We start from the raw sequence: 22268 nt of genomic DNA, 5'->3' as shown, positions 1-22268 counted from the left end.
GACAGTACAGAGATGCAAAGGCACTGCCAGGAGGTTCGTCCTGCAGGTTTGTCCAGTCCAAGAGCAGCAGAACTCTGCACCTGCGTTCAATTTTCTTACAACGCTTTCCATGTAGAAGCTTTCGTGAAAGAGAGCCATGTGCTGAATACAGGAATGGGTATGGATCGGCAAACTAGCAGTACAGAGCAACAGAATAGCTACAGCTCAGTTGGAGACAGCTCAGAGCTGGGGACCAGTGCAGCTCAGGAGTTTGGCTGCCCTGAGTTGAATTCTATGGGTGACAAATCAGATGCATGGACTGGTACAGAAGAAGCAGCCCGCAGCCATTCTGAGCGACAGCACACAACACACAGAGACCCCAGCGGACAACAGGTTGAGGAGAGTCATGTCACCCAGTTGGGATCTTCAGCTACGCTGTCTGTGGATGACTCGCATGGCACATCCATGAGCTCATCGGTAAGCACAGCCATACGCAAAATCCGGCTGATGCATGAATATGCCTGAACTGCATTCCTCACACCTGTCAACAAGCAGGAAACCCTCAGCAAGCGATCTGCTTTTGCCATATGCTATCGGCACGAGGTCCTGAAGATAGTCCTAAGGGCGCCCCTGCAAAGATGCCTCAATGGCACCCATTTGAATGCCTGAAAAGTGCTCGAGCCTGCTTAAAAATTAGATTTTTCTCGAGCTACCTAGTTCTTTACCCCAGGCACGTTCTTCGCCCTGCCGCCATCTGTTAAGACTAGTGAGTGTTCCTGGAGTTTGCGCAGCAACAAAACGGTGTGCTTTGATGCAGTCGGATGGCGTGGACATCCAGGGCAGCGGCAACCATGACTACAAGCACTATCGACTCAGCAAGGACGTGGTGCTTCGACTGGAGTACATTTCGGCCACACAAACGAAGGCAAGCCTTCCCTATCTCCTGCTTACGCATTTAGTCATGCAGAGCATTGCTAGCCATCGCCTGTGTACTGATGCTGCTTATCTGACATGCGATTGGCTCACAGTATAATTCCCTTAGGTCTAAGGGTGACGGTAGGTCCTGCAACGCAGACACTGATAGTAAAGGCAGTCAAGTTTTTTTGCCTGCAGGCCGTGCTGACGTTTCTGTGGATCGTCGAAGCGATTGGCCTCGCCATGATAACCCAGGAGTTCACACTCAAGATCACAGACGTACGCGATCCCACACAAACAAATAATTTTAGCCCCTGATTCACTGCCTGCGATGGCTATGACTGGCGCCTAGGACCATGGCCAATTAGGCTTCTAAACGCTAATAAACCCCTACATGCTACTCCTGGATCTGGCAAGTCCAGCAAGTGGTAGGATTGTGGCAGCCTTTATCTGCAGCTTGTCTGCAGGACGTACCTTGCCTTTTGGCAGGAAAAGCGTGTGATCATAATAATAATGAACCCCTACAACTTCTTATGCTTGTGCACGGCTCCTGACCTGTTAAGGTGATCTTGACACTTGCTTGAGCCCAATTGTGATTCTTGGGCTTGCCCTGCAGCCGAATGGAGCGTTCAAGAATGTGTCCGTACCAGTCATCAACACAGTCTTTGCTTCGCTGTGCTGGGGCGCTCTGACAGCCTGCATAGCAGTCTACCTCATGCGCTACCGCACAGCCCGCGCACAGGGAAAACGCTGGTGTGCAGCTTGCTTCCCTCAAATATTCCCTCAAATGTTTGGCAGCTTCTCTTGCATGCCAGATGCAGGTGTAGAGGCATCTGCCTAAAAGAACTTTGGCCGTTTTCTGACCCGTTACAACCTTGGTCTTCACCTGTGCGTTCCCTTTTTGCTCCGCCTGAGCAAGCGTGGCCTGCATTCATAATCCTATCCGGTGCCGAATTTGCAAGCTTCATCCAGGTCAGCTGCCACATGTCCAGTAGTCACCTGTCTCCTGTAGCCACCTGTCAGCCATGTCAGAAGGCTGAGTCAGCGGTGAGTACTCTATTTGGGTGCATGTGCTGCAGGAAGCCGAGGAGAAGGAGGCTGGCGATTCTGCTCTTCACAGAGCTGGTCGCCCAGTGGATCAACGTCACATTCTTCCTCATACCCAACGTCAATCTGCTCGCTCGGCCCTGCGACATGTTCACAAGCCTTGTCCGTACGCGCACCCTACTGACCACAATACTTCATTAACAGCAGCTTTGCAAAAAGTTATGGGTATATATGCCTTGGGTCCAGTGGCTGATTCCCATAAGACTCTCTGGCAATTTCCTGCTAAGACACAAGTATCATTCAACAGCACTCTGTACTGGACTAGATGTGATGTGGACTAGATGTTCGCTTCTTGCTGCAATTTAATGATGCTGCCAAGTGCCCTGTGCTGAACTATAAGCAATATAATAGTCTACAATTTGTGCTAAGACCTACCATGCCAGGTTTTATCGAATGCATCCTTTTGTGTCACGCCCCGGCTGGCGGGGTGCGGTATGAATATTGAGCACCGTGCCTGTGTGGTTGATTGGGCCTTAATTGGGTCTGGCGAGTCCATCACATGAAGGTTGTCTGCAGGTGCTCCGTGCTTCTGGCAGGAAATAGTGTGTAATGGTGATAATATTGATTCGTTTGTGTGCAGCGTACTGTGGCCTTATTTGCTGGACGTGCTGGAACACGATATTCCTGATCACTGTGATTCAGGCACACAACGTGAATCCCTACTGGAAAGGGAATCTGCGCCTCTTCCTTCGACAAACAAAATGCTGACTAATGCACTACTTCCCAAAGGAATAAGGGGTTGTCAGGACCTTTGAAACTGCGTCTTGCCAAAGTAGTGCTCCCTCTATACTGTATTATTATTATTTGGGTTTATTTGGCCCCTGTTACTAGTGCTGCACGTCAGTCATGCTCTTATGAAGATTTTTGTCAAAGCATAGCCTGCCGTTCAAGCTTCGCCAACAAGTGCTGAGATCTGTCTGATCATGGGTATCTGTGGGGTTGCATGTGGTGCTTGGGGGAAGTCCTTCAAGGAAAGGGTGAGGTGTCAGCCAAACACGGCTATGCTGTGGAGGAAGAAGGAGCCTGTGAGGAAAGGGGCTCCAAGAGAGGGTCAGGGGAGTGAAGCAAAGATGCGAGGGAATTATGAAGGAGCGCTCATCGACGCACCTTGGGCCATCCATGCCCCTAAGCTTATCATTTGGTGAGTCATGCTCATTAATCCTCAGTGTGTATTTGTGTCACACAGTCCCATATAGCATTCACATTTGATCCAGGAAAATCCCTTCTCTCTGGTTTTTGTGAACGTGCAAATATATAAAGCATACACACCATGCTCAAGAGCTCTATGAGGATTGTGTGCAACAGATTCTTCAGACACAGAAAATCAGGTGTTTGACATGTCATGTGACTGACAGGTGTCTGATGGAGGGCTTCATCATTACCAACGTGACATTGGCCCTGAGAGGTGTGTCCCTCCCTGCAATGTCTGCTGATAAAGGGCATACACTCAACTGCTTTCCTCTCCTAAAACTTCTTGCTGCTAGGTGTAAGCTTTTAGAAGTACACTGGTGCTATTATTACATGCCTTTCCTGCCAAAGGCAAGGTGCGTCCTGCAGACAAGCTGCAGCTAGTGGCTGCCACAATCTACCCTTTGTTGGACTCGCCAGATTTTTAGCAAGACCCCGCGGGCATGGCGCTCAGTATATATACCAACCCCCGACAGCCAGGGCCAGATTTTCTGGTATGACTACTGTTGTCTCACTGTGTGCAGAGGGTGGAGACAACACCCCAGACTACAGCGTATTTTTGGAGGATTGCCGAATCCACAAAGAGCTCATCTCATGCGCGACTAATCGTCTCCATCTGGCGCTGACTGTGCTCGTCATGGTTTGGGCATTTGTCTACTTTGCGCTGTATTTCTTCTACATCATGCGGGCAGTCTACAAGCTGCGGAGCCTGCCCAGACAGGATCACAAACTGGCCAACCTCATGGTGAACTTGCAGGCACGCTCACCTTTACCTATGCAGGGGGATCGATATCCAATTACATATAGATCCCCTGCCCTATGCGTTGTCAGGGTGATGGATATATATATATATATCTAGCCAATGAATTCCCAGGGCAGTCATTGCTTCTGTTCATGACACTGCACCTGATGGCGGCAGTTGGTGTGTTTGACAGCTTGCACTGGCTGACTACCGAAAGCCTCGCAGACCATGAGTCTGAGCACTTCACTGTGAAGAGCAGCTCTTATTGTTTCCGCAAATGAGCTTCAAATGATACCTCTGGCACAAGATGAACGTCTCCGTGTATGGGTTACTCAATTGTGCTCATTTGAGAGTTACTGACATCTGGCATGTGTTGTGTGCAGCTGCGCGTGCGGCTGCTGGTGGTGGCGTTTTACACGCTCGGCATTGCGCTGTTATGGTATGTTCGCCCAAACAGCTGCAGGTCTTATGTGTACACCTGGTACGGCGTGCTGCCGTTGCAGGCGAGTCATACCCTCTTACTTGCCAGGCTCTGTTTGCATTGGAAGATCCCATGTCCTGGACTCACTGTTATGAGTTGCATGCCCTGAGCTAACTGTTTTAAGTTGCGTGCGTGGTCAATGTGATCTTGTAGCTTTGGCCTTCACATGGCTGTATCTCAACTGCAAACCAATGCAGGGAGGCTCTCTTGATGTGTTGTGTAAAATTGTGAAGAAGTGATGTCTCCTTTGACATCACCACTCATCCTTCACAAGAGCAGGGGACTCCGTGATGTTTAGAATGTACTAAGATTCCCCGGACAAGGGATTTGAAAAGGGGTGTTTTCTCATGCGCGTGTGAACTGCGCAGGTAGTTGAGACAGCTGCAGCGGTCACATGGGCTTTCTTTACGATGCCAGCCATCCATTTAGACGAGGACACGCCAGACCTGCAGGTGCGCTGCCAGTTCAGAATCTCCGTTCAGCCTTGCTGGCTCATCTTGTCTTTGAGACCGGCTGCTAGGGCACTGTAGTTCCTTGGCCTTTAATGTTCTCACAAGTTTGAAGTACCAGAGAGTCGGGTGGTATGACGAGGAAACTGAGGATTTTCAACAAAAAGTATTATCTTGCTGGCCCTTGCATTTCCATCTGACTCGTGCATAGGATCTTCACTGATGCCCTTTTGTCTTTAATGCCCCCTGGCATAGAGTTTCCCCACATGCCTGATAAGATGCATGTCTTGAGACAGGTGTGGCTCCAAGAATTCGCATGGACCGAGGAGGAGAAGATGCAGAAGGCAGCGCATAGGATCAGGGATGGGCTGAAGGGGCGCCAGCTGGCAAAAGAGCCCATGTTCTGCTTTGAGTACGGAATGAAGATGCTGTACTGGTCTTCCCTGGTGTATGAGTACGGAGAGGCAAGCATGCAGGCTCCTCTCAATCTCCACTCCAGAAAACTATTAAATGTCTGAGTCTTGACTTCAAATTTTGACTTTTGGATTTTGGATTTTGGATTTGTTTATTGGTTGATTACATATATAAAGGGTGCTTGCCTTCCTCTGCTCGCGGAGAGAGCAGGTACGTTGTGTTCATGTAGAATGCAGCATTAAAATGAAGGTGCTTGTGTTTTGCGCAGACGGATTCGGGCTTCTTGTCACTGGACAAGGCCATGAACATGTTCGGTCTGGAGCATTCGGAGTTGTTCTGGGAGAAGGCTCGGGATACCAAACTGCTCATGGCCTGGAGTAATGAACGGATTGTGCTGGCATTCCGTGGCACTGCCTCGCTCTCCAATGTCCTCTCAGACGTGCAGGTGAGGGCCTCCAGGGTTGTGCCATGCTTGCAAAAATCTCCGAGCACCAGTAAATCTTGATGCTTTGGGGCGCATGCCTAGCCAAGGGCCGTTCAAAGACCATTCCCAGCACTTCTGATTTCCTGGGAAGCTTCCATCGAAGATGGCTTGCCCCAACGGGCGGATTATGCTTTTTTTGACACATGCTAGAGAAAAACTGTATCTTCTAAAAATATGTCACATCTATATTTGTAGATTTCTGCTGCAATACCTGCCTCACCTCAATGTTGAGGCGCGCTGCTTTGATCTGTGTTTTCCCGATGGTACTGCCGCTTCAGGGACCAAGAAGGGTACATTTTTTATGTAATTAAGATCCCTTGAATGAGGGGTGCATACCCTGAGCGCCTGGAAAGCTGAGTCATGCCTGCGGCAGGCGTGGCGGGCGGTGCATCCTCCCATGAGGGGCCGGTGGGGAAGGAGGCCGCTGGTGCACGTGGGCTTTTTGAAGAGCTGGACTTCTAACGGCCTTGACACTCGCGTCGTTGCTAGGATACGGGAGATCATATATGCGCCGGGCTTCAATGCCAAACTTGCGAAGATTGAAGTCACTGGTGAGTCCCAACTTGAAATGGGCATAAGTCTCACTGCAAGGCATGTGAATTCCACTAATAGCACCTCTGCCGTATTTCTTCACGCACATGGCATGAAGAAACGTCGTTCGGCTTTGCCAGACACCGCGGCATTCAGCAGATCAAAGGTGCTCAGAATATCAGTGGTTCTGCTTGCGAAGCTGCATCCTGCAGTGAGTCACTAGTGCACGAATGCCTGGAGACTGTCTACAAGGCAGTAGGCTCCTCCACTCACCGGGAGGAGCAATGCATGCCTGTCATACACCCAGCAGATCCACTTTTTATTGGCACATCATCGGCTCTGATTTTAAAGCTAAACGGGTCCAGCGGAGTTATAATTATTACCTGCATGCCCGATAAGATCAAACATCATTTGCAGGGCATTCACTGGGAGGGGCTCTTGCGCAGCTGGCAGCGCATGACATAGCACTCGCATGCCAGGACAGCGGGAAGCATGTCTCGGTCGGCTGCTACACCTACGGGGCACCCAGAGTGGGCAACCACGCATTTGCACGCGAATTTGACAAGGTCTAAACCGTCTCTTTCTAATTGCGTGTCCAACATGCTACTGGTTTGTGCACCTGTACTGTCCATAGATATCCTGTTTGGGGATTCATTTCATTACCAGCAAAATTACCCTTGCCTTTTATGGTGCCCCAGAACACGAGAGCCCGGATGCGAGCAGTGATACTTGATAAGTGCTTGACCGGAGCACTTGCATTGCTCCAGCGAGAGAGGTTGAGATAAATTCGTCGTATGAATGTCAGCATACATTTGATAAGCAGAGCTTCAACAATTTCAAGGTGCTGTGTTGAAACGAGTTCAGGTTGTGCCCCACTGCTGGCACATTATCAACCAGCAGGATGCAGTCGCCCGCTCGCCCAAGTTTCTGGGTCTCTACAAGCGCGCCGGGCAGAGGGTGCTGATCAACAAGAATGGGGACATGCTCGTGCGGCCATCCTTCATAGAGAACTCGGTGCTGCAGATGCCCTGCGGTAAGAAGCCTTTAAACCAAGGCTTTGTGTTCCTTTGCCACATCTCACCCCTGCAAAGACTTGTCTGTCTGGCAAGCTTCATAAGCATGCACACAGTCACCTATACAAGCAGCCCTTGTTCAAACCATCCTGGGAGCATCTGGGTTTTCCCTGATCAAGATGGTCTTGTGAAAATAGTCCTGCGCATAAAAATCTCAGAATATTATGAGTGCAAAATGGACCTGTTCCTTTCGGGAAAACACTCAGGAACTTTTTAGCCCTTATATCTCATCGAAATTTTCCGAGAAACAGTCCCCATGGTTTGCCTGCAGCTACTGCGACTATGCCAAAATGGCAAACTGTATTTGCTGAGCAGAAGTCTTGTTTTATGCGGACAGGTGCCAGCGTGGGAGACCACCTTCTGGGAAGCTACCTGCGAAGCTTCCTTGCCATTCTGCTGACGCAATTCAGCGCCAAGGGCTTCCCGGGAGGCATGGACGGCGTTGTGCGCTTGGCTGAAAAGAGCCCTTTCATCCAGGTGAGCTAGTGTGCCCATTTGTTCTCTCCCTTTATCAAAAAGGAGACTTTGGCTGCACCAGAAGAACCGGTGTCAGAGCCTTCTGCTAAGAGCCATGCTTGCTCAAGTAATTCAGCTTCGTGGCAGCTGCCTCTTACCAATAACAATTCAGGCTTGTTCCAGCCCTTAGGGCTAGGTACATTCTAGCAACGTCTCAATGAATCCTCTCCAGCCTTCTCTGTCTTGGCACTTTCTCCACCAATGTATGTCAATCCAATGGATTCCAGGTCATCCCTAACACAATCATCCAGGATTTGACGGGCCTACCCCTTCTCCCTCACCCTTCTATAGCTGCCTCTTATACACCCTAATACTATTACTATGCTAGTAGCCTGCATATGAAGGCACGGGTACCAGAATATGGCATTTGGACGGACTTTATCTCTAGCATTAGGTTGCTTCCCTATGCACCTTCCCTCCAGGTTAGAACAGCATGCGATATTTCTGTTAGTAATGCTACCATTGTTAGTAACGCCAAGTAACTCATTTGACACACCATATTTAATTGTTATTTTCTGGCGTTGCTTCTTTCAGGGGCTGCTCTTGGGGGGGGCGGGCATCTCTTTGGAGGACTTGCGGCGAGTCAGCCGGTGGCAGGGGCGAGTGGTTAACCCAAAGCTCGCCAGCACAACGGCTGCGGAGCTCGTGGCGGCCATACACACCCGCAGGAGAAAGGCAGCCAAGCGCATGCATGCAGCCAAGGCACGACACAACTTCCACCCCATGCAGCGTATTTCTTACCCCGTCATACCGTTTTAGCATTTTGGAATATGTTCAAGGGACGGTGGCTGGCCAGGGATGATTCAGTGCATCCCATCCGACAGTATTTGGTCCTGTCAGGAGCAAAATCCAATGTAGCCAGTAGCGTACAGAAAAGCTGCATTATTTTCTGCACTGCAGATCTGCAGATCCCGAACTGCAGTGAACTCTTCTGCGCTATCAGGTGATGTGAGATGACTAATTTTGATGAGTCCTCAAGGTTGATTTCTTTGTGCAGGAGGCAGCGAGGAAGGCAGAGGGTGGCGGGGCACCCGAGGGCGAGAGTGCCAGTAAGGCGGCAGGAGAGGGGAAGGAGCAGGAAGCTGCCTCCACGTGGCAGCGAATAAAGCGACAACTACTCGTATGGATGATTGCCGGTCCTACCCGCGAGGTGATTCACAGCTGTTCTGCAGCCGACTGTCTAAACTCTGACAGAATCTCACTGACATTTTGGCTTGAAGCACAGCTGCAGAAGTCTGCAGTGCTATAAAAAATGGCATTTGTGCACATCATGGCAAGCAGTACCCTGCAAGAAATCTTTCAGGCGCTCACTGCTTGTTGTCTGTGTCTGCTTTGAACAGCGCACACTGCTCTGGATTTGGCTGCCCTTGGCACTGCAGACATGCAAGCAGAAAGTGAACTCTGAAAGTGTCGGTTCTGGGCGCAGGCTTGCCATGGGGACGTCGGCAGCCGCAGCGTGCCAGTGAGTGACAGCAGCGACAGCATTTCAGACACCATGGGCAGGGCTTCAGCAGGCTCTGTCGACAGCTTGACCAGTCGAAGAACGCGGCGTTTAGATTGAGGCTCAGCAAAACTTTCCCTGAAGTGGGATCCTGCTCCACAGCAGTGGGGTGACAGCATTATTTTAGGTGGGCATACCATTAGAGCTCTGAGAGCCCTCTGCGCGCTCTCAACGGTGGTGCAGAAGCAAGTAGCAAATTGCAATTGAGAGCAAAGACTCGCTCTGAAAGAGCGCATCCAGCAGGATATGAACTTGCTCTCGGGAGTTGAGATTGCACTGGCTGCGTGCAAATGTGCACTGACGCCCGGCAATGTAGGCCCTTTCAAGCAGATATCAGAGCACAGAAACACCATGTCCTGAGTGCTGGTGTGTCTTGTAGTGCTTGAAACAGCTCATTCCTGGATGATACCGGTACTAAGGTACCTTTGTTTTAATGTTTGAGCTCATGCAGAGCTTGCATGTAATGAACCCATGAAGAGTTACTGGTTCTTTGCTTACTGCCTATCTTATATGCGCACTCGGTGACGTTTAACATAGTATCCACTTACTGTGGAGTCAGACGCATGATCAAGCCCACAGCAATGCCACTGGAGAGAGACTGGAAGCTGCTGGAAAGTGGTTTGGGAAAGTTATCCGGGAAGAGGCGTTCCTGCGTCTCCACCAGCGGCACTCCAAAACATTGAGGCCAGCGGTGTTCACATCACTTGAGAAGCAGAATCCTGTTCAAAATAACCAGTTCATCTACCTTTCAAGTGCAGTGTTTTCAGACGGGATAGAGCCGCATTCTCCCGAAGCAGCCGTCCTGTAGATTGCCCCGCCCAGCACAGAGGTGACCCTCAGAATAATAAATAAAGGAGATCGGAAGCGTCATCAGTTCACATTTGAAGGTCACAAGAGTCTATCGAGGGCGAAGAGGTGGTCATCTGAGCAGCACTTCGGTTGACGGAGGTGAGGCATTCTCACCGCAAGTCCTCTTTGGCGGAATGGTTGCAGAGCTTTCGGGCGGCGAGGATGAATCTCAGATGCTCATTGGTCAGAGAAACGGTCGAAGCCTTACTTTCAAAGCTCTAATGCCGCCGAGTATGGTGTTTTACTCAGCTGCGCTTGCTTGCACTTTGGGTAGAAAGAAGGTATTTTCGCAAGCAAACAGGGTAACGTTCCGGATTAATGGAATGGTTTGAAGCATCTGAGGTCTTTCATATTCCAGCTGCTCCGTATCCGGACTCAAAAAGTTCTTCTCCTTCTCCTGTGAGCTTGCCATCCCACCAGTCGTGTTTCAGACTTTCGCCGTGTCAGTTGTGCTCACATTGCTTTGGACAATGATAGGATGTCACAATACAAATTGGAGTTGTGTTTACATGCCTTCCACTGGACAATGGCCCACCCAGGAAATCCCCCGTGTAGCGCGATGACACCCACTTGATGCCTCCGTTCTTCTTTGGCCTCGGGTGCATCGGTGCAGCTCGCCGATCCGTTGCAGCGGCCGACGCCCGGGTAGGGGTCACTCTCATGAGCTGACGACAAGGACGCCCGTTTCGTCGATCGCTCCCGCCAGCCGCCGCCGCTGTACCCGAGGCTGACGAAGAACGGAAACATCAGGTGGCTGTCGTCGCGCTATAAGGGGGTTTCCTGGCACAAGGAGTTTTTGGCCTGGCGTGCCATGCTGTCCTACGCGCGCGACGGAGAGGGTACGTGCCTCCACATTTCTGGACAGATTTGCTTGCACCAAATGCCTGGGTTGGCTTTCTAGTGTTTGCTCACCTCTGATCCACTCTGCGGCTAAGCACTGAGGCCTTCCTATTCGGATTTTGTGCTCTGCCAGCTCCACGCATGGCCTTGCAGGTGTGCATGCCGAGCTCGCGGTCACATGATCCTGTCTTGATTGGGCGCGCCATTTGAAGCCATAGAATAAACGATAAGACATAACACACAGAGGGCCTAGTATCCTGGTGGATTCTTGTGGGCCACAACTTGTGGCTGTCTGTACCTATTCTGGCTTCAGAGGATGATTAGCAAGCAATGACTGATTAATATCACTGCCTTGTGTAATCATGCCGTCCTTAGGCGTCCAGGACGTGAAGACGTCCTGACGGCGCCTAGGACGCGTCCCCAAATTTTTTTTAGACATACTGTGCAATCCTGGTGCTGATATGGAATTCAAGTGAAAGTATTCGACAGACGTACGGCCTATGATAGTAGTACTCCTATTGTAATACCTTTGCCTTTTGATGGTGTTGACATCATGATGACAGAAGCCTGATCAGGCTGTCACACCCGCTGCCGACTAGGCAGCCCGACAAGCTTTTCCGGCCCTTCACTCTCAGACGCACACCTGCTTGCTGGGTTCATGATGCATGCTGAGTGACGCCGCGCACACTAAGGCAGCGCGCGCATTCAATTATTCGTCAGGAGCTGAGCAAGTTTTTGAGATATGGGGGATGAGCCTTTGCCCTGGAGCCCTGAAGTCAAAGGCATTTACATGGTTTCATTTCTGACCAAACAATGCATGGCGAGGTGCAGAGTACACTGAGAACAAGTGGCACTTGACCAGGTGATCCGTGACACCTTCATGGTCACTTTCCCCACTGAGTGCCATCGGCTGATTACATCGAATGTGAAGTGGGAGCACAGTCTGAAATGTACCGGCTGCCAATGGTCTGCAGACGCACTGATTGCAACTTTATTGCTGTAGAGGCTTCCGGGGCTAGAGCCTACTTTCATAGCGCCCCACCTAAATTTATATGGCCGTTCATGCGAACCTCTCGTCACTGGGAGGATGTGCTGGTTGAAGATATCTGCAAAGGACTGCTGTTCGTTTGAATTTTTAGCAACATCATCCCTAATCCCTGATGAATACACTGGCATGGCAGAAGGTCAACCATCTACAAAGTAGCTTTGAACCCACTGGCAGTGTGTGCATAAGCTTAATTGCCTTACCACCGCAATCCTCGTTGCCAAACTAAACAGGATGGCTGATGTTTCACTCCCTGAAATCTCACAGCCATATTCGCAAAAACAATTAAGCGCATACGCTTAATTGGGCTGTGCGGCTGTGATTATGCTGCCCTGCAACTATCTCAGTTGTTCAAGCTGCAACACTAATCCTGGTGACCGATGCTGCAAGGCTGTCTCTGAGTAATGCTGGTCGCCCATATCAGAGCTCCAAAGGTGCCCCTTGGGTTGGCAGCAGCTGGAATCTCTTCTTGCACTCCACTCGCTCCCTTGAAAACTTATCGTCTGGAGAGAACCTCGCTGGGTGGGCGCTTTGTGTGGGAGACCCGTCTGGTGCAGTTTTCTGCGCGACACACTCGATTCTCATACAGGTGGTCAACTCCAGGTTATTCCTCATCTCCTATGCTGTTTTAGTAATGAAACCCACAGCTCTGCATATGACTTGGGCATTGGTCACTGTCAGCACTTTTATAAGTCAAGGTAAGACGTTGCAGCCCTACAATTCATGTGAGATCAAAGTCCTGCAATGTGCAGCTCACAGATCGCTCTCGCAAGGATGTTCACACCTGCAGGGTGTATATACGCTTGCCCGCATCATCCAAGTAGTACATGAGGTACATGATGTTTCCTCCTTGTAGTAAGGCACAAGAAATGACTTCGCGGAAAGTGGCCAAAATCAAAATCCGAGCTTCAAGTCACACTGGCTAAACCCAGACGTTTACGATTTAGAAGATGAGATCTGGTGCAGCACGATAATATATAATCGAGCAACTTTACTATGAGATCACTGTGTAGCCAAGTGCAGCTTTGATGGTCGAAATGGGCAGACTCTCGAGCAAAGACGGCACCAGCGTAGGGTTCCAGGGAATTTATAAGTCAATTTATCTCCAACAACATCTTTGCCCTCACCAAACCCTCTATGAGAAAGGTTCAGAAAGTGTACCCAGCATTGCATTTCTACATGTTGCAGGACATCTTTCATTCGATCCAATAGATAAGTTTCGTCCCGAAGTGCTATACATCTCTTGGCTGATCTGAGTCAGGTCGCAATGTCGCGGCCGTGCACTGCTTCGGGGCCTGACGCCGCCCTGGCTGCAGGCACAGCGCGTCCTGCCACGATGTCGTTGCGGTGTCACAATCGTTTGCAGCAGGTAAATAACTATTGCCAAGAAAGCGCCTGCATGCAGCCTCCACGCCCCCGTTTGTTCCCAAACAATCTCACGTGACGTGTGCATGTGGACTGGTTTCGGACCAAAGGAAGCTGGCATGAAAGGAGACCAGCACCTTTCAATCACTTTATGTGTCTATGGTTTGTGTATATGTTAGCGGACTCATGTTGCGAGCATCAAATATTGTCGATAGGTTGGCAAGTCTGGCTAAGCAGGAAAGGGGAATGCCTAACTTTTGCCTCTGCGTTCATAGGCAGCCTCGACGTCATCTCGCAACCTGCTGGAGAGACAGAGAAGCTGCAGCCTTGCTGGAACATCCAGGTGTGCACCAAGAGCAAGGCTTTCTGTCTGTTCGATCTTTTGCACCTCAACGTGTTCTCTCAATTTTTATGCTCCAGTGGATGATCGGGCATTTCACGATGCTGCAGGGCAAGGCCTGGAATCGTGTGCGCAGCACCATCAAAAGACAAGTCCAGGGGGAGGAATGCCCCAGTGGAGAAGGCATCCACTGAAGAGGTAAGCACAACTTCACTCTTGCAAGTGGTGCTGTCTCTGCAACCACAATGAAGCGGAGATAATGTTGCAGTGCTGCACATGTGAGCGGCGCTTGTAGCTGTGGTGCACTCCTTCGCTGCACTTTCAGACTTTTCTTGGTGAATATTTCTGCACTTTATGCTCTACTCTGATAGTGTGAATCTTTTGTCGTGCAGCTGGCGGCAGCGCGGAAAGCAGCGACCGCTTCTCTGCAATCCACTGGTGCGCACCTCTTTGCAGAAAGCGGCCCAACGCCTGAACACTATTTGAAAATTCCAAGCATCTCTGCAGTGCGCATACGTTCACTTCAATGACATCATGCACTGATCTAGTAGGGTCAATGCAGCGGCTGCATTCCCGTCCTGCTGTGATGCCAAATAGGGGATTAACTGCCAGCAAACCAGTCACATCATCTGCACACTCTTCCCATGCAGCCGCATATTCCCAACTGCTTCACTTCTCGCCCGCTGCACCGCTGCTCAACAGTGATGAGTAATGGACTGTGTGGGTCTCACTCAGCGCTGATGAAGTGTGTCATGTGCGCGCAGGTGCGGCAGAGTGGGTGGACCGGTACGGCTCGGAGCCGCGGAAGGGTGCGGACATTTTAGTGCAGGCATTGGAGCGGGAGGGCGTGGGGCGCGTGTTTGCGTACCCCGGTGGTGCCTCAATGGAGATCCACCAAGCGCTGACGCGAAGCCCCACCGTGCGCAACATCCTGTGCCGGCATGAGCAGGCGCGGCTCTTTGCTTGTCCTTGTTGTTTCGGTGGCTGCCCACAGTTAGGTGCAATCACATGGGATGTGTGGATTAGGTTGGTGATGCTGTCGATACCGGCTGTTCCTGGCTCCCTGTTTAGAAGATATGCAATGTTTGGTTGGTGGCCCTCTGTGTTTCCTGCCAACATGCCAGGTGCCGCGTATCTGTACCAGGTGGTCTTTGGAGCTGTGAGGCTGTGTAGCTCATGTGCACAATCTTCACAGATTGAATGTCATCTGGCACAGATACATGTGCAGAATTTCCCTTATCGCCAATTTTCCTACATCTCAGATGATGGAGAGAGTCTGAATTTGGTAATTTATCGGCGTGCAGGGCGAGATATTTGCGGCGGAGGGCTATGGCAAGGTGACGGGAGAGGTGGGTGTGTGCATTGCCACATCAGGCCCCGGCGCGACTAATCTGGTGACTGGACTGGCCGACGCCCTGCTGGACTCCGTGCCCATGGTGGCCATCACCGGGCAGGTGGGCAGGCCCAGCCTGATTTGGATCACTTGTCTGATTGTGCATGGAAAGCACTGAATGACTGATGGCTACGTGGCAGCGGTAGCAGAAGACACCCGATACATTCCATTGCCTGGGTGTCTGCACGACCTTGCATGTGAAAAAGTTAGGGCAGCGCCATGTCTCCCATCTTTCTCGTACCTGCTTGTGTTTTCGCTCTAGGGATCAAAACAGACACCGAGTCCTTGAAGGTGGTTTTAGAGATGCCAGGGCAGCCATGCAAGCTCCCAGGAAGTCCGTGAGAATGGAGTGACTCATCTGCTGACATGGCATGCTCGCAGGTGCCGCGGCGCATGATCGGCACGGACGCGTTCCAGGAGACGCCGATCGTGGAGGTGACTCGTCAGATCACCAAGCACAACTACCTGGTCATGGACATCCGCGACCTGCCACGCGTTGTGAAGGAGGTGCGCCGCGCATTTTTTATCCCCTTGCCTTTTTGTGGCCTCTCATCTTCACCTCTGCAAGGAATCATTTCGTACAGAATCTCAGCCAATGATAAAGCCTCCTCAATTTGTGCTTATACTTTGTCCTGAGTGTGTGGCACAAGGTACCTGCGCAAGTCAAGATAGCGTGGTCAGAGTGCTCGGCCAATGATGGACTCTTACCACACACTCACCTTGCGTGTGCACATTGCGCTAGCGCAGGGCTGGGCCTGACAGCACGTGTGTTCTATTGCCACGTACATTGAAAAGGATTGTATGCAATGCAGGCGTTCTATCTGGCGCGCACTGGGCGGCCGGGGCCGGTGCTGATAGATGTACCCAAGGACGTGCAGCAGCAGCTGGCGGTGCCCGACTGGGACGTCCCCATGGCTATCTCTGGCTACATGGCGCGCCTGCCGCAGCTGCCCTCCCCACTGGTGCGTTGCCCTTCTCCAGTGATGTGCATCAGCATGCTGAATTTGTTAGGTTCTGGCTGTTCCGTGCGTATCTAACATTTATTTGTGAAGCGCACCTGTTGTCACTGTGGTGCTGATTTGCCAAGCTGTTTGTTTCAGTGCATGATTTTGACCAAGTTGCCGTGCCGAGACATGTCGGCAAGGCACGTGTCACCGATGCTGACTGCCCGTGCGCTTTGCAGTTTGCTTACTGAGGCTTGCACTTTTTTACCCCTCACAGCCTTGATCCCACATGATCTGGCACCGAAAGCATTCCTTTCCGACCCCTGCTTGCAGCCGATTTTACATGCACATCCTGTGGCAACAGACACCAACAGCACACACTGGACTCATCTTGATGGCTGTGGGTTGCTGTGCAGGACATCAAGCCCATAGTGGATGCAATTCACGGCGCGCAGCGGCCGGTGCTGTATGTGGGCGGCGGCTGCCTAGACGCCAGCCAGGAGCTGCGCGAGTTTGTGGAGGCCACCGGCATCCCTGTTGCGCAGACGCTCATGGGCCTCGGCACCTTCCCTGAGACCCATCCGCTCGCCCTGCAGGTGCACTGGCTGTGGGTGTTGCTCAGCTGTAGGAAGGACCTTGTATCAGCAGGACACATATAAATAGCTGCACCTTGAGCCTTGTGGAGACCGTGGCAGTTGTGGGCAGCGCTCATGACATGCTCAGATGTGTAGGAGGGTGCTTCTAAGGCAGCATGCCTCTCTGCAGAAAGCATAGCTCTCGATTGCTGGTCCCTCAGCATTTTTTTCCAAGATTCACGAAGCTTTTTTTTGGGGTCTGCGCAGCTTCCTGACCTGATCCTGGGTCTAGCTTGCCTGCATGTTGTCTTGTGCTGACCTGATCAGGACACCCCGTGCTTGTCACCACATCGAAATGAGCAATCGTGTCTCCCAGCGTCGGGCATGCACAGCCTTGCGCAGTCTCTTCCATTTTATCTTCCGCAGCACCTGCTTCTCTTTGTCTGTTGATTTGAGGTCGCACCTGCCGCGCAGATGCTGGGAATGCACGGAACGGTGGCGGCCAACTTTGCAGTGGACCGCGCCGATCTGCTGCTGGCGATCGGAGTGCGCTTTGACGACCGCGTGACCGGCAAGCTGGAGTCTTTCGCTGCCCGCGCGCGCATTGTCCACGTGGACATCGACCCCGCGGAGATCAACAAGAACAAAGCTTCGCATGTGACCGTCTGCGCCGACGCCAAGCCCTCTCTCAAGGTAGGGATTTTGGCCTTACAGTGGTTGAAACGCGTCGTGCTGGAAATACCTGGCTTGTTGCCTCCCCGAGAGCAATTTCTGATAGGCAGACTGCGTCATCCTGTGCGTCTGCCGAACATGGGAGAGGCATAGGAGCACCCGGTCCACCCATCTTAAGACCTGCTCACCGAGGGAAAGCAAGTTACTTGTTTCAGTATTTACATCAGCAGCATCACCAATGTGCACTCTTTAGATGTTTTTGGCGGAGTCTTCTTGCATTTGCGTATGTGATGGCGTGTACAAAGGGTGTATTCGTGCATGTGCGCAGGAGCTGAACGAGCAGCTCAAGGCGCGGCCGGTGGCGGAGGAGCAGTTTGCAGAGTGGAGGCGCGAGGTAGGCGAGACCAACGCGGCGTTCCCTCTCGCCTACCCCAAGCGCACCGATGTCATCATGCCCCAGTGGGCCATCCAGGTGTGCACTCTCTCCTGGTCCCTGATGTATTGTACTTGTTAATCGCGGTTTTGTCTGGCTGCCAGAGAGAGTGTACTTCTTTTCCTTGTCTGGCACGCACGCGTTGTTCAGGGCAGCACGCCTGGCGCCCCGACAGATCATACTTGTTTTCCTGTCTGGCAGTTGCACGCTGCTCCGGGCAGGATGTAGGGCGTGCTGGGCAGAGTGCCTGGCAGCAGTGTCTGGCAGCCTTCGTGCACCTTTTAAGCATGAGCGCGACGGTGCTGCGTTGTGTTCTTCAGCACCATCTGCTTTCAGCGCTGTCTCCCTTTTTGTCTGGATGTGCAGGAGATATGCTTGTCCATATCCTGACTTCTCATTGCATCGCTAGAGTCTCTTCAGGTTACCTGGCGGCACTGACACTAGGAGCAGTGCACATGTCGGCTGCATGCACATCGTGGAGGCTTTTGTTCACAACCCATCCCCATACCCATGCGCCATTCTTTGCCAGGTGGCATGTATCCAACCTGAGACGTTCCCTGCTGGCTTCCTTGCAGGTGCTCCACGAGGAGACCAAGGGCGACGCAGTCATCACCACCGGTGTGGGCCAGCACCAGATGTGGGCGGCTCAATACTACAAGTTCGACCGCCCACGCCAGTGGGCCACCTCGGGCGGCCTCGGCTCCATGGGCTTTGGTCTTCCATCGGCGCTCGGAGCCGCCATCGCGTTTGACGGCACCGACGGCGGCCGCCCCAAAAAGGTGCGCAGCATTGCAGGCAGGCTGGTGTTGGACCCGATCTGAGCTTTGCCCAGGCCAAGGTGATGATAGGCGATGATATGGGGTGTTGAAGAAGGGTTACCTGGTTGGGTTGCGCAGAGCCAGCTCAGCATGTAAATAATCCTTACTGGTTCTCTGTGAACCAGCTGACCCAGTGCCATCTGTGCTGTGAAGTCCTTTCAAAGGCCTGTCCACACGTCTATAATCACTTTGGCCTGTTGCACACCATCTGTGGACTGGGGCGTCCTAATGCTTACTGCATATTGGATCATTTATCGCAGCAGTTGGTAGGGACGTCTGCATGGCTGGGGAGTGCCAACAAACTTTCCGATTGGCACTTCCCAGCCCTGCATCTGACATAACATCTAAGTTATAGCTGCAGACTCCTGTCGTGTCGGTGTGGGTGCAGCAGCAACTCTGCTGTCGCTCTGCACTTCCTGCCCTCCTGTTCTCTGTCCAACCTGGTTGTCTATGTTGACAGATGCACAGGTCGGTAGGAAGTGTGAAGTGACGGACAAGTAATCAATGTCCTCTCTGATCAGCTTGCATGCAAGAATGGAAGACATTTTTCTTAGAGCGCCGTGCACTGAGTCCAGCAGAACTTCCTTCAGGGCTCGCACTTGCCGATCAAGAGCCCAACATGTAGGTAGGGGCTTCATTCGTCGCAGATGATTGACCATTTGGATGAGCCTGCTGCAAGAGAGATCTGGCCTGGGGTCATTCTGACGCAGTTCAGTGTGACTTGCACTGGAATTTGTAATAGTAATATTATCAATCTTCATGAAGGCGCACCTAGAGCCCAGAGGTCCAGAAAGCAAAAATGGTACGCAATACTGGTATGTATTGAGTAGTGTGTCTGCTGTTTGTGCAGGTGGTGGTGGACATTGATGGGGACGGCAGCTTCTTGATGAATTGCCAGGAGATGGCGACGGCTGCCATCGAGAAGCTGGAAATCAAGATGTTCATCCTCAACAACCAGCACCTGGGCATGGTCGTCCAGTGGGAGGACCGCTTCTACAAGGTGGGGGAAAAAGCTTCCATTTCTATTAAAGATTTACACCGTGTTACAGAGAATTGTTGGTCAGCAGCGCTGAAGGGATGAAAGTGGGGCATGTGGGAGTATGTACAGTTAGCTGACAGAATCAGTCTCACTTTCTTTTTTGGAATCAGAAGGGAAGAAGCCAGAAGGACAGAACACACTTGGTAGCCGGTCTGCAGCACCCTGTTCTAGGAGCTGTGCCAGAGGGTGGTTGAAGCGAGGAGCACTTAAGCCTGGATTGCGAGTCTTTCAATTCTAGCATGCAGGTGCACAGTGTTGATTGTGCCCTTAGACAACGCGGCATGACTTGGACCTGCTGTGTCAAAGTGCCCCTGGCAAGCCTCCATGCAGCCTTATGACATTTCTCTTGGTCCCTATTACCCCAAACAGACAGCATAGATTGTAGCCCCAGTTCTGAGGTCACTCACTGTTCGTCTTCTTTCTCTTGCTTGCAGGCAAACCGGGCGCACACCTACTTGGGCCTGCGCGAGTCGGAGTACCACGCGACCGGCGACCTGAAGGACATCTACCCGGACTTTGTCATGATGGCAAACTCCTTCGGCGTGCCGGCCAAGCGCGTCATCAACCCCGAGGACCTAAGGGGCGCGATCCAAGAAGCCCTCGCGACCCCCGGACCCTACCTGCTAGATGTCATGGTCCCCCACATCCAGCATGTGCTGCCCATGATTCCCGGCGGGGGGTCCTTCAAGGAAGTGATCACCACCGGAGACGGCCTCGATGTGTACTGATCGCTCCCCTTGGATTTTCTAGGGTCAGGGGTATAAATGCAAACCCCAAGCCTGGAAGAAGCAGGGTCCGGTCAGAACTACCCCCTGAGAGAAGAGCTAGGAGTGTTCTTCGCAGTCCTGTCTGGATGACATGCTGCAGATCTGGATGCCAGGATCTAGAGATGCTGCATGGGTGCACTGTGCCGATTTAGGGCTGTATGCTGTGCCCTGCTGTGCGAAACTTCCTGCCGTTGATATCTTACTGCTGTTCTGGACAGTGGCAGCAGCACTTGCTCCAAGTTCAGGAGAACAAAGTCTCTGACACAATGAAATGCTGCTGCGCTGCCTTCATGCCTGTTTTGGGGACGCTTTGTTGCCTACTGCAAATGCAGCACCAGCGTTTTGTGACCTGCAGCAGATCTCTTGTGTGCAGTAGTAGCTGACATGATAAAATGGATTTTTGCTGGGGACGAGGATTGCAAATTGGGCCTGCATAGTTGTGCCTGGTGCCTCTTGGGCATATCAATGCGATTGCAGTGCAAGAAGAATTGGACTACTGGGTCTAATGTGCCAATGGGTGCCAAATGAAGACACTGTTGTGCGCACCTGCCATTGCTTGCACCAATGGGCACACCTAGAGTTGCATTGTGCGGTATTTGTACGTACAGTGCATGTACGGTGGCTAGTCAAAGCTCTCTGCCGCATTAAAGAGAGCTGACAGTGATCTCCTCCCTTCGCGAGGATGCACGGAACGCCGTCTGGGACGCACCCATGCAAACTTTCCCGATGCAATATTTGCCTGTGTTCCCATTTCAGGGACTTTGGTGCATGGACTTATCTGAAAATGTAATCTCACAGCATGTTTGCTTGCACTGCACAATGAGATGCAGCATGATCTTGACTGCGCAGTTGCGCATGCGGATATCCGATTAATCTCGGAATCGGAAATCAGAATTTAAGGTTATATATTTCCTCACACACCGGTAATTACTACAACGCTGGCACCTGTGCATAGTTTTTACCGCGCACGCATGATCAAGCATGCTGCTGCTGTATTGAAAGTTAAGTCACACAGTACCGCCAAGCTGTTACACCACAGCCATCGTCCTTGCACCACTGCTTGAAATAAAATTTTGCGCCTAGCTGTAAGAAAAGAGAATACTTCAGTCCAAGCCAAACCTGTGCAGACCAACGAAAGTCCGGAGCAATTGCAAGTTGGCTGGCTTGTTAGATTGTCCAAATCTACCTGGCTGGCTTTATCTCTGAGTTGCAGCCAAGGCCTATGTACCTTTGTACCATGAAACACCATCAAATTAAAGAACCTCCCTGAATAAAATCGCAGTATTCTTTCCAACTTGTCAACTCTGTCGCTCATCTCCATGTCTGTTCTGTTGTGTTGTGCCCGGTAAGTCCCTAGTGTACCATGGCTCAGAGCCCAACATCCCTTCCAAACGCTTGCAACTAATCCCCTGATGTCGATATCACAGGGATCGCCCGGCAGTTGTGACTAATCCTTTGAGTTCCCAGAACAACTCTCTCACATCACAGGTAACCTGCCGCGCATGCGACTAACCTATGAGTCACAAGGATCGTATGACTGATCCTCTAACATCACGGTGATCAAGTGGCGGCCACGATCAATCTGCTGATGTCACACAGATCATGACTACTCCTGTGACATCACCGGAATCATATGGCCGCCCATGGCGCCAGTGCTGGCAAAGTAGTTGGGGTCACTGCGAGCGCTGCCCGTACTGCTCTCCACGCGAGTGGTGCTGTTGGACGGCGGCCCGTACAGGTCCGCCTGGTCCGTAAACAGCACTGCACCACACAGCAATCACCATTAGCAGATGCAGCAAATGATCAAG

At 51.6% G+C, this 22268-nt stretch overlaps 3 protein-coding genes across 3 annotated transcripts; 1 reads left to right on the top strand and 2 right to left on the bottom strand.

Moving 5' to 3' along the window:
• Positions 1–5642: 5642 nt before the first annotated feature.
• Positions 5643–20421, top strand: COCSUDRAFT_37553 (acetolactate synthase; the record flags this gene model as incomplete). The annotated part of the gene is made up of 11 exons (XM_005645741.1): positions 5643–5769; positions 14584–14768; positions 15124–15273; positions 15594–15719; positions 16025–16174; positions 16612–16752; positions 17206–17424; positions 17732–17875; positions 18412–18615; positions 19505–19654; positions 20128–20421. 11 exons carry the CDS (start codon positions 5643–5645, stop codon positions 20419–20421), a joined length of 1890 nt encoding a protein of 629 aa, XP_005645798.1.
• Positions 12535–12952, bottom strand: COCSUDRAFT_83523 (hypothetical protein; the record flags this gene model as incomplete). The annotated part of the gene is made up of 2 exons (XM_005645786.1): positions 12535–12675; positions 12899–12952. 2 exons carry the CDS (start codon positions 12950–12952, stop codon positions 12535–12537), a joined length of 195 nt encoding a protein of 64 aa, XP_005645843.1.
• Positions 20422–21338: 917 nt separating the features above from the next.
• Positions 21339–22164, bottom strand: COCSUDRAFT_33840 (hypothetical protein). Its single transcript, XM_005645740.1, has one exon. The coding sequence runs from the start codon at positions 21779–21781 to the stop codon at positions 21419–21421; it is 363 nt and encodes a 120-aa protein (XP_005645797.1). The 5' UTR covers positions 21782–22164; the 3' UTR covers positions 21339–21418.
• Positions 22165–22268: the final 104 nt, after the last annotated feature.

The sequence above is a fragment of the Coccomyxa subellipsoidea genome (assembly GCF_000258705.1).
Source record: "Coccomyxa subellipsoidea C-169, whole genome shotgun sequence".
NCBI classification, from domain to species: domain Eukaryota; kingdom Viridiplantae; phylum Chlorophyta; class Trebouxiophyceae; family Coccomyxaceae; genus Coccomyxa; species Coccomyxa subellipsoidea.
Note: the sequence above shows the minus strand (reverse complement) of the source record. Positions and strands in the feature narration are given on the sequence as shown.